Source organism: Scyliorhinus torazame, chromosome 7 (genome assembly GCF_047496885.1).
Source record: "Scyliorhinus torazame isolate Kashiwa2021f chromosome 7, sScyTor2.1, whole genome shotgun sequence".
NCBI lineage: Eukaryota > Metazoa > Chordata > Chondrichthyes > Carcharhiniformes > Scyliorhinidae > Scyliorhinus > Scyliorhinus torazame.
In genome coordinates this window covers 162,316,836-162,332,374 of record NC_092713.1, presented here as the reverse complement: position 1 = coordinate 162,332,374, position 15,539 = coordinate 162,316,836, and the positions used below count along the sequence as shown (strand labels likewise).

General features: G+C 46.5%; 1 protein-coding gene across 4 annotated transcripts in view; it reads right to left on the bottom strand.

Annotated features, from left to right (window-relative positions):
* Nucleotides 1-15,539, bottom strand: part of LOC140426656 (centrosome-associated protein 350-like) — a 319,223-nt gene that overhangs the window by 120,436 nt on the left and 183,248 nt on the right. For all 4 annotated transcript variants that reach the window (XM_072511741.1, XM_072511743.1, XM_072511742.1 and 1 more), the window contains 6 exons: nucleotides 12,714-13,774; nucleotides 11,897-12,047; nucleotides 6,117-6,271; nucleotides 5,373-5,568; nucleotides 900-1,132; nucleotides 59-222 (listed from right to left, as the gene is read on the bottom strand). In XM_072511741.1, coding sequence (XP_072367842.1) covers nucleotides 59-222; nucleotides 900-1,132; nucleotides 5,373-5,568; nucleotides 6,117-6,271; nucleotides 11,897-12,047; nucleotides 12,714-13,774 — 1,960 coding nt within the window. The remainder of the gene's footprint in view (nucleotides 1-58; nucleotides 223-899; nucleotides 1,133-5,372; nucleotides 5,569-6,116; nucleotides 6,272-11,896; nucleotides 12,048-12,713; nucleotides 13,775-15,539) is intronic.

Sequence of the window (15,539 nt, the reverse complement as noted above, 5' to 3'; positions counted from 1 at the left end):
CGCCATTGTAAATATTTTAGAATTGCTCCCCGAAAGATCACAAGGCATTGCCCAGTACCTTTAGGATCTGAGCCAACGACACAGTCTCCTGTTGAGCAAGCGCGATCCCCCGTGTCCTGTCTATCTCGGAGAGCTGTCGGACAGACTCCTCTATAGCATCCAAGTAAGTGAGTTCAGCGGTCATACGATGTTGGAGGCTTAGTGGGGAACTGAGCATGGAGGCTGCCATAACCAAAAGGAAAACAGTGTAAGCTCCAATTTTTACAGTTAGTTAAACATTGGATCAGTGGGGCAGAAGAGGGAATTGCTGGCTTCAGAATTAGGAGAAGACCCTCACCTCCCCCAAGGTTAAAAATGAATTTTTAGAACTGCTAGTCATTCCTAGTGAACTAGATGAGAAGACAATGCAATCTAGATGAGATTCACAAGCTAGAATAACAGCCAAATTCAACGTACCTTCAGTTTTATCAGGGCACTGGTGAATGATTAGACTTTCATGAAGTTGATCATTCACAGTCATATTATTTACAACTAATCCAAGAATATGTTTTACATTATGTGCAGAGGTGTTGAAACACTGGGTCTAATCACTCTTTACTTAAAAAGCATTTGCTTCTGCCCCAGCCACTGCACAACTCCTCACTAATCCTCACATACACCGACCCCGAGCTCTCTCCACTTGGGTTTCCCAATACGCAGCATTTCATTTAAAACACACAATGAAAGTGTTCCTTCTGCCCCCACTGATCCATAATAAAGAAATGACAGGAAGCAGTTACTGAAAGCAAGCCATGCATGACACAGTAACATCTTAATGATTCACACACACACCATTCCTTTCCATTTTCACCGAGTCACCATTACAACCAAGGTTCACACAAGCTTTATATTGTTCCAACCTGCAGCTGAGGATGTAGGGGGTCTGGCTGCTGGAACGCTGATGTCGGTAAATTGCGGTCTGTAGGTTAGAGACGGTGAAGGTGTAAAGGTAGTACTGGCCAGTTGTCTCATCCCATCTCCTGATACTGTAACTGTGTCATTCTGAAAAGGCCTCGGAGACACATTGTTGACAGCAGACTGAAAGGACAAAGAGCTTGTGGCCTTCTTGTGCTTCGATGGCTCCACTTGGACACTAAAAGCACACATTTACACTATTACAAATTCTGTTACAGGCATCTAACCAAGGCATCACTTAAACCATTTAACGCTGCAGATTTCATGCCTTAGCATATCTGTATGCCGAATCTCTGCTTTAACAATCTGTACTTAGACGACATCAGGAATAAACAACCTTCCTGATTGGATCAGCCTGTGCTTCCTCTGCCATTCCCAAAAGAGAATCTTCCGAAATACCATTCCTTCACAAAGTTAAACATCTATTCAGTGCCCAGACAGGAGGGTGGTGAACCGACCAAGTGCTCCACAGGGATAACAAACCCGAGCAACTCAGTCTCAACAAGTCATCAGCCCATGTACAGCATTCAGACAGCAGAATGGAGGGGGTATTCACATTACCCACCCCAGAACATAAATTGACAGGATGCTGACTCTTGTAAAACAAGCAACAAAAGGAAGGAATGAGGCACCCCTTCTCCAGGATCCCAGATCATAAGGATATTCCCAGGGAACATGGCAAGAATCACTTCTGTCAGCCCAACTTCAAGAAAAAGTACCAAAGCACCAGCACAATGTGGTAAATTGGACAACTGCCTGAATTTTAGGCCTGATCCATCATTGGACACTTTAAATCAAGAATTGGGCATTTTAAATCACAGCCACAGTCAACGCCCAGCAGGCTTGGTGGGAATTTGAACAGCCAAGTTCGAATACATAGAGCAGAGACAGATGGTAGGGAAAAGTCTGCGCCTGCCCTGTAAAAAGCACATTGGAAGATAATTGGCCCCATTCAAATAGATTGACTATTGTGGAATGGACATTCTGAATTCTCCCTTTGTGACCCGAACAGGCGCCGGAATGTGGCGACTCTGGGCTTTTCACAGTAACTTCATTGCAGTGTTAATGTAAGCCTACTTGTGACAATAAAGATTATATTATGCTCAGATGAAGTTAGATTTTTTGGCAGCCAGATTCACCACTGTTACCATATATGGAGTACAGTTGCAGGCAGACAGTTCTTGGGGATGGACCCCTGGGGATAGGTTCCTGGTGTCCCGCAGAGTTGCAACCAGCAACTCCATTGGGTGTTGCGACCCCTGCCCCAACATCTCAATGGCTGAGGACCAGAGAAGGTTTTGGAAGGGAGTGAAGAGTGTATAACAAAGAAGCATACAGAGACACACCCCCTGAAAAGACTCGGCACAGATGTAACAGAGAAGATTCAATGGCAGATCAGAGGACAGAAGGGAGCAGCGTGCAAGAGCCACCTTCGCTGGCGGAGGTCCTGAGACAACCGAGACTCGGAGAATTGGGCCCGCAGCTCGACTGAGTTCATCGGCATGAGTAGTATTAAGAATCTCGGGATTATTGTAGTTGGGATCATTTAAATGGAGTAACTGTTTTTACTGTGTTTGATAATAAATTTGGTTGGTTGAATCATGAACTTGTAATTGTTCTTTGTTCATCTTGCAAATAAGGGTACCTGGGTAAAGCGCTCGAGTAATAAACTGGTTGAAATGTCTGAGGTTTTACAGAAAACAACAGGGCTAAAGTCAGGTACTAAGTAACACTCCATCTTCAGTCGTTACCAAGCACAGCAGTGCAAGTTTCCTACAGCCTACGTCCTACCCCATCAATGTATACTCTCCAAGGACGAAAGGCAGATCTCTAGCTTACCCTTGCCCATCTGAGTTGCCACATTCTGCACAGAACTCACAAGGGTTCTTCACTGACCAACATATGGATGGTAATAGCGATGTCAATAGGGGAAAATTAAAAGGGCAGGGCATAAAAATGAGGACAATCAAAGACACCATGCTACATCAGCACTCCTACCACAAGGCATGAAGTGCCTTGCAAAATCTCTAGCATCACATAAAGCAAGCATGATCTTGCATACTGATGACTATCCCCTACTCTCACCCGCAGACACCAGTTACCCAAGTAGGCCAAACTTCTAATGACAGCAAGGAGAATTCACCACTGCCCAACTCAATAATATACAACAATATCCAGGCCAGGTTTTCTTGAATATCCTCAACAACCTCCTGGAGATTACTCAGTGGATTGTGGATCTTCGGAGTTGTAGAAATTTCTCATCTCTGTCCTAAATGGCCAACCCCTTATCCTGAGGTTATGGCCCGAGTTCTATAGTCTTCAGTCAGAGAAAAAAGGACGGCAGTATTATGGTAATGTTACCGGACTAGTGGGCGGCACAGTGGTGCAGTGGTTCGCATTGCTGCCTACGGCACTGAGGACCCGAGTTCGATCCCGGCTCCGGGTCACTGTCTGTATGGAGTTTGCACATTCTCCCAGTGTCTGCTTGGGTTTCACCCCCACAACCCAAAAGATGTGCAGGTTAGGTGGATTGGCCATGCTAAATTGCCCCTTAATTAGAAAAAAAATAATTGGGCACTTTAAATTTTTTTTTAAAAATGTCACTGGATTAGTAATCCAGAGACCCAGGCGAATGCTCTCGAGGCACGAGTTCACGTTTCACCACGGCAGCCTGGGGAATTTCAATTCAATTAAGCCTCTCAGAATCTTACAGATTTCAATGATATCTATCATTCTTCTGAACTCCAGAGAGCATAGGCCAATTCTTCTCAGTCTCTTCGTCTTAGGACCATCCTCTCACCCAAAGAACCAATCTAGTGAACCTTCATTGCACCCCTTCAAAGGAAAGTATATCCTTCTTTTCATATGGATGTACAAAAATGTATCACAATGCTTCAGTTATGGTCTCAACAAAGACAATTACAGCAAGATTTCCTTATTTATTCTTCTACTTCAACCCTCTTGCATTAATAATAATAATCTTTATTGTCACAAGTAGGCTTACATTAACACTGCAATGATGTTACTGTGAAAAGCCCCTAGTCGCCACATTCCGGCATGTTTGGGCCACAGAGGGAGAATTCAGAATGTCCAAATTGCCCAACACATCTTTCAGGACTTGTGGGAGGAACCAGAGCACCCAGAGGAAACCCACGCAGATACAGGGAAAACGTGCAGACTCTGTACAGATAGTGACCCAAGCCAGGAATCGAACCTGGGACCCTGGTGCTGCGAAGCAATTGCAAGCCACTGTGCTACCCTGTAGCCCATTAATAGTCAATGTGCAAATTATTTGCTGTCCTATTTATTAACTTCCTGCATTTCATGTCCAAAGACTACCAAATCTCTCTGAAATCAAATTTTAATAGTTCATGATCCAAATTTTGTTTTTCTCTTCCTCCTACCAATGCAAATAACCTAATATTTCCTCCACGCCTGCCACAATCTTCCAAGCACATGACATCTTTATGCCTTTGTAGACTCTTTGGGTTCCCCTCAACATATTCTTACACCTAGTATCATCAGCAAACCAGGATGCATTACAGTCCCTTCATCTAAGTCAGCGTTTTTCAAAATGGGGGTCGCGATCCGTGGGTGGGTCACTGGCCAGTGTCGGAGGGACGCAGACGATTGGTTGTGTCGTTCCTGTGGTAGTCTCGAATGCGGGACAATGCCCAATGGCCGCAGGTTAGCAAAAATGGATTCCGGGGAAAAAAAGTTTGAAAAACACTGCCCAAAGTTATCAATATAGATTGCAAATAGCTGAAGCCTTAGCATCAATTCTTGCCAGAAAACATTAATTTCAGCCTAATTTGCAAATGACCAAATTATTCCTACTGATTTTTGTCCTTTAACCAACCCTGCATCCATGTCAATTTAACCGCTGAACCCTTATCTTGTATTACATCTTATATTTTTTTTTTTTTTTTTTTTATAAAAAGGCACTGGATAAATATACTACATGCACCAGTTCCCCATCATTACCCTCCAATAAAACCATGTTGACTCTACTCATTTTACAAGGATCCGGATACCATCTGATTAATAACAGATTCCAAAATTTTCCCCACCGCTAATGTCAGGCTAATTGGTCTACCGGTTCCCATTTTTTCTTCACCTCCTTTCTTGAACAGTTTGCTCACTTCCCATCCATTCTGACTGTTCCAGAATTGAAAGAATCTTGGAAGATCAAAACCTATGCATGCGCTATCTCTGCAGCCACCTCTTTCCAAACTCCATGATTTAGTGCTTCGGGGTCCAGGGAATTTGTCAACTTGGAGTCCAAATTAATTTCTCCAGTACTTTCTCTTCCCTAATATCACACACGTTCCTCAGTCCTTAAATTTCCTTCAAAGCCCCTTTCACATCCAAGCTCATTACACCTGGCCATGTTTCAAGTACACTTTTGTAGACCATACCTAGCTGGGGAATTAATGATGGGTTCTTCCATGTCATTTGCAACTTTCACTAGCTCAAGATCTCCGATGAAGCTTTGCCCCAGGCCTGGCATCCTTCCTTCAGGGGAGCTCCGCTCTGAAATACTGGCAGATACCCAAGTCACATCATCCACAGGAGAATGCCGCACACTCCCAGCAACATCAGCACCTGCCAAAGCTAAAAGTTGCAACGGTCATCAACATAATTCGTACAGATTGAGATGATTCTCACCTGTTTTCACAAGACAATTGAAATGTTTTAATTTATTTGCGCCTATGTGTCAAACCCAATAAATATATCTCTGCCAAACCCAATCCCTAACATCCAATCAATTGCAATTCTTTTTAGTCAGGTTTGTGAACTGCAACCTGGTCTTTATCAGGGATGGGGGGCAGGGCGAAGGTGGCTGGGGAGAGGGGGGCCAAAGATGGCCGTGAAGGAGGAGGGGCGGGCGAAGGTGGCCGGTGGATGAGAAAATGTGGGGGCAGGAGCGCAAAGGTGGCCGGGAAAGTTTGGGAGGGAGGGGGGGGGGGGGGGTGTCATGTAGATGGTTGGGGGGGCGGCCAAGGTGGCAGGGGAGGGGGTGAAGGTGGCAAAAGAGGAAGTGAAGGTGGCCGGGGGGGGTGCTAACAGAGCCAAAGCACTCCCAGACAATGAGTGGAAGAATCCGGCTGGACAAATCAAGGCACATTCACACACACCCATGGCAGCTGCAGATCCCTTACCATCAATCTTCATTTTCTTTCCTGAAGAGCCAGAGGATCGTGAGGAGGTTGCGGAGCGCTGTCCTGAGACCCGTGGAGATACCTCGCCAGGTCTTGCATCATAAGATCGTTTGCTGGAAACTTCTCCTCGGCCACTGGATGGACTGCTGCCACTGCTAAGGAAACACAAAAAGCAGCAATTAATCCACCATGTTGTTTGTTTAGAATGTCAATCTTTGAGAAGTAAATGGTAGCCAGTGAAGTAGCTCCTGAAGAAGTCGAAGATTACAAGATTTAATTCTGTAAACACAAATGTTGGTCAGTGAGAAAACAGCAACAACAACTTGCATTTGTATAGCATTTCCCAAGTCATCCTATAAGAAGAGAGGAGAGGTAGAGAGGTCTGCGGGGCCAATACCAGAGCTTAGAATCTAGGCAGCTGAAGGCACGGTCGCCAATCAGGGAGCAAGGAAAATGACAGGGCACGTAAAGTCACCACAGTCCCAGATGACCAGTCTGCTTTCCCTTTTGAGGGGGAGAGCTGATTTAACCAGAGGATCTCCAGACCTCAGACAAGTGACAAAGTTGAGAAGGCAGCACCTTCATGAATAACCTCAGCAGGTACGGGAATTGAACCCGTGCTGCTGGCCTCGCTCTGCATCATGAACCAGCTGTCCAGCCAACTGACAGGAGGGTGGGCGGGGGAGAAAAATGAAGGTGATGTGTGTTCTTTACATATGGGCCTATGTGGGGGTTGAGGCATGTTCACTGTAATGCCAGGGTAATGGGCAGACAAGTTGAAAAATGTCCTCTATGCCGAGACGAACAAGTCAATAAAAAGATATTGAAATCATCAGCATAGAGACCAGCCAGTTTCCAGGGAAGAGCCTTTATCAGAACAGGTAGTCACAGCAACACCGATTCTCCATCAAAACTGGACACAGTAACGAAGGGTGTGGACTCTTTTTTTTTTTTGCCTAATATGTACTTTTAGTTTGGATGAGGGACTGGGGTAAGGGGTGTCTGGCACTTTCTGGTTGGGATTTCCCTTTTTTCCTCTCTTTCGGACTTGCTGGATGGGGGCGGCCTGGCTAGCGGTTTTGCTAGTTAACGGAAGCAAGGTGGGGGCTTTGGCTAGATGCTTGGGGTGGGAGTGGTTCCTGTTTTGTTAGTTGGGTAACGGGTTTAGGTTGGTTGGGTTTTCTGTGCAGATGATGGGAAGGGGAGGCAGGGGGTGTCTATTCGAACTGGGAGGGACAAGTTAGCAAATGGTCGGAAGGGTGGGGGTGTTGAGTAGATAAAATGCTGGCAACGAGGGTTTCTTTACATATGGGCCTCCAAGGGTGGAGGTGGCGTCCATCTTGGGTGGGCCTGGATTCAAGATAGATTGGTGTCTAGTTGGAAGTCCTCACGGGGGGGATAAAGCTGACTCTACTAGAGGGAGCGTCCCGAGCCCCCCCACTAAGTTAGTGACGAGGAACGTTTGGGGACTTAGAAGGTCTCGGGCATTTATTCATTTGAGCACTTTGAACGCAGAGGTAATCTTCTTGCAGGTGACACATTTGCGCATTAGGGATCAGAAAGACAGAGGAAAGGGTGGGTAGGACAGGTGTTCCACTCAAATTCTGATTCGAGGTCGAGAGGAGTTCTTCACTGGGTGAAGGATAGGTTTGAACGTTGTTCAGGGGGTCCTACGAATCACTCACACATTCTAGTCCTGCCCCAAGCCAGTTGGGTTCTGCATCGCAATTTTTAAGATCATGTCGGAGATCGTTTGGAGTCAAATTATAGCTGCGTCCGCTGGTGGCGAGCTTTGGGGATTAAATATATCCCGAGAGGGTCGGAAGAAAGGTTTTATTCTAGATGAATGCCATTCATCACTTTTTCTAAGGACCTGTTTATGGCCAGCAGTTAGGGGAATGGGGCAGGAGGGGGAAGGGGTAAGGGAGGGAGGATAGTTGGGCTGAGGAGGGATAGGGGATTTAGGATTGTTGCCGTTACTTCGTTAAAATAAAAAATGACCAACTGTTTGTATGATAGTTATGCATTTGTGTGCAAGCATTTTTTAATGTTGGGAATAAAATATATAATTTTTAAAAACTGGACAAGGGCTCGAAGGCATCATCTGCTGCACACACACATGTATAATTTCCTAACATGACTGACCAACATTAGTGGACACAATGTGTAAAACTGCAAAGTGTGCAATTATTTTTTGTGATTTCAATATCTCCAGAAACCTTGAGCCAACAACGGTTGTGCACTGCAGCCCAGTTTCACACAGCAGGCAGAAATCACTCCTGAAGCAAGCCTTCAATGCAGGCCAAACCAACAGAGAGCACTAGATTCCAGGATGGGTCAGTTCATGACTATCTCCAACTTCCTCATCAGTGACAAGTGGCCAAAACAACACAACTACACGTTTGTGACCAATTCAGCACCACCAGAATGACGGGCATTAAATCATTACCACTGTGACGGTATTTAAATCAATCACACTAGCATGCTGGAGTTTAGTTTTTGAGTGAGGGATTGAAGCCAGACTTCATAGATTTGTCAAAACATTTCCCAGTCATTCATTTGAACACATAATTATGAGGCTGCAGGCATGTGTCTCTGCCATTTGGGGACAGTGTTGAGCTACTTGGGTAAAGTATTAAAAGGTGCAGCATCCGGTCCATCAGTCTGATGGCCCCAATCATGGAATTGGAACATTTATAAATTTCATTAGGGCTGTTGATTACATGATCAGCCTCAGTCCATCCATTTTGCACATACAGCAAATAGTGAAACAGTTCAAGTCACTTGTGCAAGGCAAGGCACTGCTATCCCAAAATTTACTCGAGTTGCCCTTTTTTTTAAGAAATCAACATGCCTATACTGCCAGAAATATTAACACCCCCACCCCCAACAACACTGACCATGCTCCCCTCAACATCACTGACCATGCTCCCCTCAACAACACTGACCATGTCCCCTTCAACAACACTGACCATGCTCCCCTCAACAACACTGACCATGCTCCCCTCAACAACACTGACCATGTCCCCCTCAACAACACTGACCATGTCCCCCTCAACAACACTGACCATTCTCCCCTCAACAACACTGACCATGCTCCCCTCAACAACAGTGACCATGCCCCCCTCAACAACAGTGACCATGCCCCCCTCAACAACAGTGACCATGCCCCCCTCAACAACAGTGACCATGCCCCCCTCAACAACAGTGACCATGCCCCCCTCAACAACAGTGACCATGCCCCCCTCAACAACAGTGACCATGCCCCCCTCAACAACAGTGACCATGCCCCCCTCAACAACAGTGACCATGTCCCCCTCAACAACAGTGACCATGTCCCCCTCAACAACACTGACCATGTCCCCCTCAACAACACTGACCATGTCCCCCTCAACAACACTGACCATGTCCCCCTCAACAACACTGACCATGTCCCCCTCAACAACACTGACCATGCTCCCCTCAACAACACTGACCATGCCCCCCTCAACAACACTGACCATGCCCCCTCAACAACACTGACCATGCTCCCCTCAACAACACTAACCATGCTCCCCTCAACAACACTAACCATGCTCCCCTCAACAACACTCACCATGCTCCCCTCAACAACACTGACCATGCTCCCCTCAACAACACTGACCATGCTCCCCTCAACAACACTGACCATGTCCCCCTCAACAACACTGACCATGTCCCCCTCAACACTGACCATACTCCCCTCAATAACAGTGACCATGCCCCCCTCAACAACAGTGACCATGCCCCCCTCAACAACAGTGACCATGCCCCCCTCAACAACAGTGACCATGCCCCCCTCAACAACAGTGACCATGCCCCCCTCAACAACAGTGACCATGCCCCCCTCAACAACAGTGACCATGCCCCCCTCAACAACAGTGACCATGCCCCCCTCAACAACAGTGACCATGCCCCCCTCAACAACACTGACCATGCCCCCCTCAACAACACTGACCATGCTCCCCTCAACAACACTGACCATGCTCCCCTCAACAACACTGACCATGCTCCCCTCAACAACATTGACCATGTCCCCCTCAACAACACTGACCATGCTCCCCTCAACAACACTGACCATGCTCCCCTCAACAACACTGACCATGCTCCCCTCAACAACACTGACCATGCTCCCCTCAACAACACTGACCATGCTCCCCTCAACAACACTGACCATGCCCCCCTCAACAACACTGACCATGTCCTCCTCAACAACACTGACCATGTCCTCCTCAACAACACTGACCATGTCCCCCTCAACAACACTGACCATGTCCCCCTCAACAACACTGACCATGTCCCCCTCAACAACACTGACCATGTCCCCCTCAACAACACTGACCATGTCCCCCTCAAAAACACTGACCATTCTCCCCTCAACAACACTGACCATGCTCCCCTCAACAACACTGACCATGCTCCCCTCAACAACACTGACCATGCTCCCCTCAACAACACTGACCATGCTCCCCTCAACAACACTGACCATGCTCCCCTCAACAACACTGACCATGCTCCCCTCAACAACACTGACCATGCTCCCCTCAACAACACTGACCATGCTCCCCTCAACAACACTGACCATGCTCCCCTCAACAACACTGACCATGCTCCCCTCAACAACACTGACCATGCTCCCCTCAACAACACTGACCATGCCCCCCTCAACAACACTGACCATGCTTCCCTAAACAACACTGACCATGCTCAATCAAAATCTCACAGTACAGAAGATATTCCTTTTTGTCCAAGGTGCCTGTACTGACCCTGTGATGATCTCTCTGACTCGAAGACACTGTTAATTGTTTCCCATTCAAGTAATTACCCAATTCTGCTTAGAAAATTACTTTGGAATCTGCTTCCATCACCCTTTCAGGCAGTACATTTCAGATGGTTCCTATTTGCTGCATAAAACAAACACTAATTTCTCTTTTGGCTCTTTTTGCCAATTACCGGAAATCATAGAAAATCTATATTGGAAAAGGAGGCCATTCAGCCCATTGACTCTGCACCAAACAACCGAAAGACACTCTACCTAGTTCCACCCTGCCCTATCCCCGTAACCCAACCTGAACATCCCTGGACACCAGGGGGCAATTTAGTGTGGCCAATCCACCTAACCTGCACATCTTTGGACTGTAGGAGGAAACCCATGCAGACACGGGGAGAACATGCAAACTCCACACAGACAAGGCCAGAATCACTGTCACCACACTGCTCATCTAAGACAAAAGCTGTTACCAGGGGGCATAACTATAAGGCTCGGGGTGGGAGATATAAGAAGGATGTCCAAGGTAGATTCTTTACTCAGAATGGTTAGGGTGTGGAATGGACTGCCTGCTGTGATAGTGGAGTCGGACACTTTTGGAACTTTCAAGCGGTTATTGGATAGGCACATGGGGCACACCAGAATGACAGGGAGTGGGATAGCTTGATCTTGGTTTTGGACAAAGCTCGGCACAACATCGAGGGCCAAAGGGCCTGTTCTGTGCTGTACCGTTCTATGTTCTAAAATTAAAACACGAGAGCGCTGGAATACCGAATTCAAATGTTGGGGAGAGTGAGGGGGAAAAATAACGTTCTCTGGACACATCATCCCATTACAACTCACTTTTCCTTTCCACGCTAACACACACTTTAGCTTTTCTTCTTTTTCTCATTCACCCCATCAAATACGCTTGGCAATGCAGTGACTTTATCAAGAAAACATATTTATTTTGTCTGAAGGAGCAATCTCACTCACACTACTACCTACTCATTACCTTTGGTATGACGGGATCTTCCTGCTCAAACTTGTACTGCTCTGGGCAGAAAGGAAGTCATCCTCATATGGAGCCACTTCTTCTGGGCTTGCAGCAGACACCAGGGGCTGCAGCGTTGGTGAGCCTCTGTCAGACCCGTCCTCCAAGCCTCCTGCAACAGAAAGCAGTGTCACAATGGCACATGCAGCAACTCCCACCAGACCTGTTGGAGATACTCCCTTCATCGCTGGGGGAAATAAACAGGTTGGTCACAGACTATCAATTCTCAATTGCAGACCTTCCCTCATGCTCCTGTTAGCTGTCCCCTTCCCATCAGCACCAATCGCCCAAAAGCCCCATTTTGTGCCATATCCCAACATTGCTCGCATCAGGCCTCAGGCACCCAACACCCCTCGCTCACATCAGATGTCTCCACCCGATAACACTTTAGTCACCAGACACCCAATGTCACTCAAGATCCATCTACGTCTGCCGAAACCTGTCCATGTGGACAGCAGGGAAGCACAGGACCCTGCTTGGCTGCAAGCCCTCCCACAATAAACAAAAACGGCGACAGTTTTCTACTGCGACATGCATAAGAGCATTGGTACCCTGAATGACATGGTGGAAGGTAAATATCCCACCCCAGCCCCCAAGACTGTCAGAGGAGAAAAATGGATGGTGGGGATCACCAATAAATAAGCTTTGACAAAAGGGTCATCTGGACTCTTAAACGTTAGCTCTTTTCTCTCCCTATAGATGCTGCCAGACCTGCTGAGATTTTCCAGCATTTTCTCTTTGGTAATAAATTAGCAGGCTCAGGCATATAACCCCTTACCTTGTCCATAGAACTGGTAACTCTTTGTAAAGATGTTGATCACACTATGAGGACTCCCCTTGGCTAGCTCTTCCCATGGTGCTCTATTCTTGCATCCCTCTGGGTACAGTTGCACGGGCTGGTACCTCTCTGCTTCTTTCTGGAATTCTGCAACCAGCCTGCAAGAAGAGTTTGATTCTCCTGCACAGAATTCCTTATCCCTCAACTTCTCCGTTAATTTGATGGGGTCCCTGCCGCCGGGTAGACCATCCTCATCAGAGAGACTTCCTTCACTCAGTAGCGGCCCTTCGCTGATCGACCCCCCACTAGAATGGGGGGAATCAAACTGGTTCCTCTCCCTGCTGAGCTTTTGTAGGTCTTGCTCCAGGGCCTCAAGTGACCTCTTGTACGCATTTTCCCAGCTCACTTCCTGGTACCTGTCAGTTCCTGAAGTCCTGCCCTCTGTGGCCATCGCTATCACAGAGGCTTGGCAATGGGGTGACTCGCCAACTTTTTTATACTCGTACAGATTGCCAACTCCCGGCAGCTGATCGTCATAGCTGGTGTGGCCCACATTGGCTCCTCTGTTTCGACGAATTCTGGGTGAGATGTCTTCCTCGCCACTGTCACGAACGGGTGGACTAGTGGGTTTTGCCCAGCATCCATCATCCCATGCAATCTGGAGCACATCATGTTCGGAGCTCTGCGCAACTCCATAGTTGATGCCTGCGCCCGCAAGCTTTTTGGCACCATTTTCAATCCGGTTGGAGAGAGAAGCCGCCATTGCTTTCAGTGCCTCGATGCGGTCTAGTCGGCTTTTGTGCGGGGCGGTGACTTTTTGTGTACCTGTTGTGTAGTCATATGGAGACAAGCCAGAGGATGGATATTGCAGAGAAGGCGCCTGCCCTTTCAACAGAGATTCCTTCCTATTTGCTGCTGCTTCCAAATCCTTGGACAGAAAACCTCGAGGGTCCAGGTTTGGTAGATGAGAAAAGAGATTGCCAGCACTCAGAGGGTGGGCAGGCTGTATGCCAGCATTGAGGCGATGAGCTGGCATCCAGGAGGAGTCCAAACGGTCATGTCTGAAAAAGAAGCACACGGTTTCAGAAACCAAATATTACTGCAGCTTTAATTCCAGCAGTTAGTCATGTCAGTTGTGGCGCAATTGCAGCACTCGTGCCTGTGTCAGGAGGTTGTGGGCCCCAGTCCCACTCCAGGAACCACAATCTATATACGCATATCAATGCAGTACTGAGGGAGCACTGCACTGCTGGAAGTGCCATTCTTTCGATTTTACCTCAGACGACCACAAAAAGAATCCGACAACTCTATTCCAAAAGAACAAGGGAGCTTTCCCTGGCGTTCTGGTCAATCTTTATCCCTTAATCAACATCACTCTATCGGCGAATTCTGACATTGCTGTTTGTGGGATCTTGCTGTTCACAAATTGGATGCCATGTGTCCTACATTACAACAGTGAATTCAATTGAAAGGTGATTCATTGGGACGGCACGGTGGCCCAGTTGTTAGTACCGCTGCCTACGGCGCTGAGGGCCCGGGTTCGATCCCAGCCCTGGGTCACTGTCTGTGTAGAGTTTGCACATTCTCCCCGTTGCTGCGTGGATTTCACCCCACAATCCCAAAATGTGCATTGGCCCCACTAAATTGCCCCTTAATTGGAAAAACAAAATTTTTTAAAAATTTAAAAATCGCTTATCGTCACAAGTAGGCTTCAAATTAAGTTACTGTGAAAAGCCCCTAGTCGCCACATTCCGGCGCCTGTTCGGGGAGGCTGTTACGGGAATTGAACCGTGCTGCTGGCCTGCCTTGGTCTGCTCTAAATTTGGGTACTCTAAAAAATTTTTTTTTTTTTTTTTTTTTTTTTTTTTTAAAAAGTGATTCGTTGAGAGCTACTTTTGATATCCAGAGGCCATGAAAATTGATATCTGAATGCAAATATTTATTTATTTTTAGAACGGCATTGCCAAGGTTGTCCTTAACTGAACAATGCTCACACAAACACTGCTTTTATTGTTTTTAGGAAAGGCAAATTAAGGGGCAGAAAGAAGTGGGGATGTGACAGGGTGTCAAAGAGTAAATATACAAATGAAAGAGGCTTTCAGAAGGCAGCAGTTGCAGTTTCACTCTCTTATATCACAAAGAAACTTGCAGGTTACTGAGAAAAAGCACAAGCAGATCAGGTTCTTCTGTATAAAAAAAGTAAATCACTGCAGATGCTGGAGATCTGAAATAAAAACAGGAAATGTTGGAAATACTCAGAAGGTTTGTGGGGAGGGTCACAGTTAATGTCGAGTCAACTATAACTCTTCTTTGAAAAAACAAAAAAGTGAGTTTCGAAGAAGAGTCACATTGGACTCGAAACATTAACTCTGTCCCCACTGATGCAGCACTTTCATTTCTGGCTCTTCTGGTGTCAGTTCAGATTTAAACTCTGTAGATTACAGCTCCACAGTTAACAACAGTGATAACTCATTCACTTCAAACAGGTAATAGTGGGTGTGACACCAAAAGTGATCAGTTAACCAGGCCTATGATTCACCATGCACAACTTTCTATAACTGGAACCTAGCTGCAATTTATTTAAGATAACTCTAGGGGCAAACGTTTAAGGGAGTATGGGTCAATGAATGCTAATTATTTTCCCAAAGACTGCAGAGAAAACTTATGAAAATGTGCAAATCTCCAGTCTGCTAGGAAAACAAAGGTAGTTTTAAGGGATTTATATTTGATTTGATAAACATTAGAAATAAGGTATAGTTTTACATGTATTGAATTTAATGTTTGTGTGCCTAGAAAGGTAAAATCTGTAGTTAGATTCATGCTGGA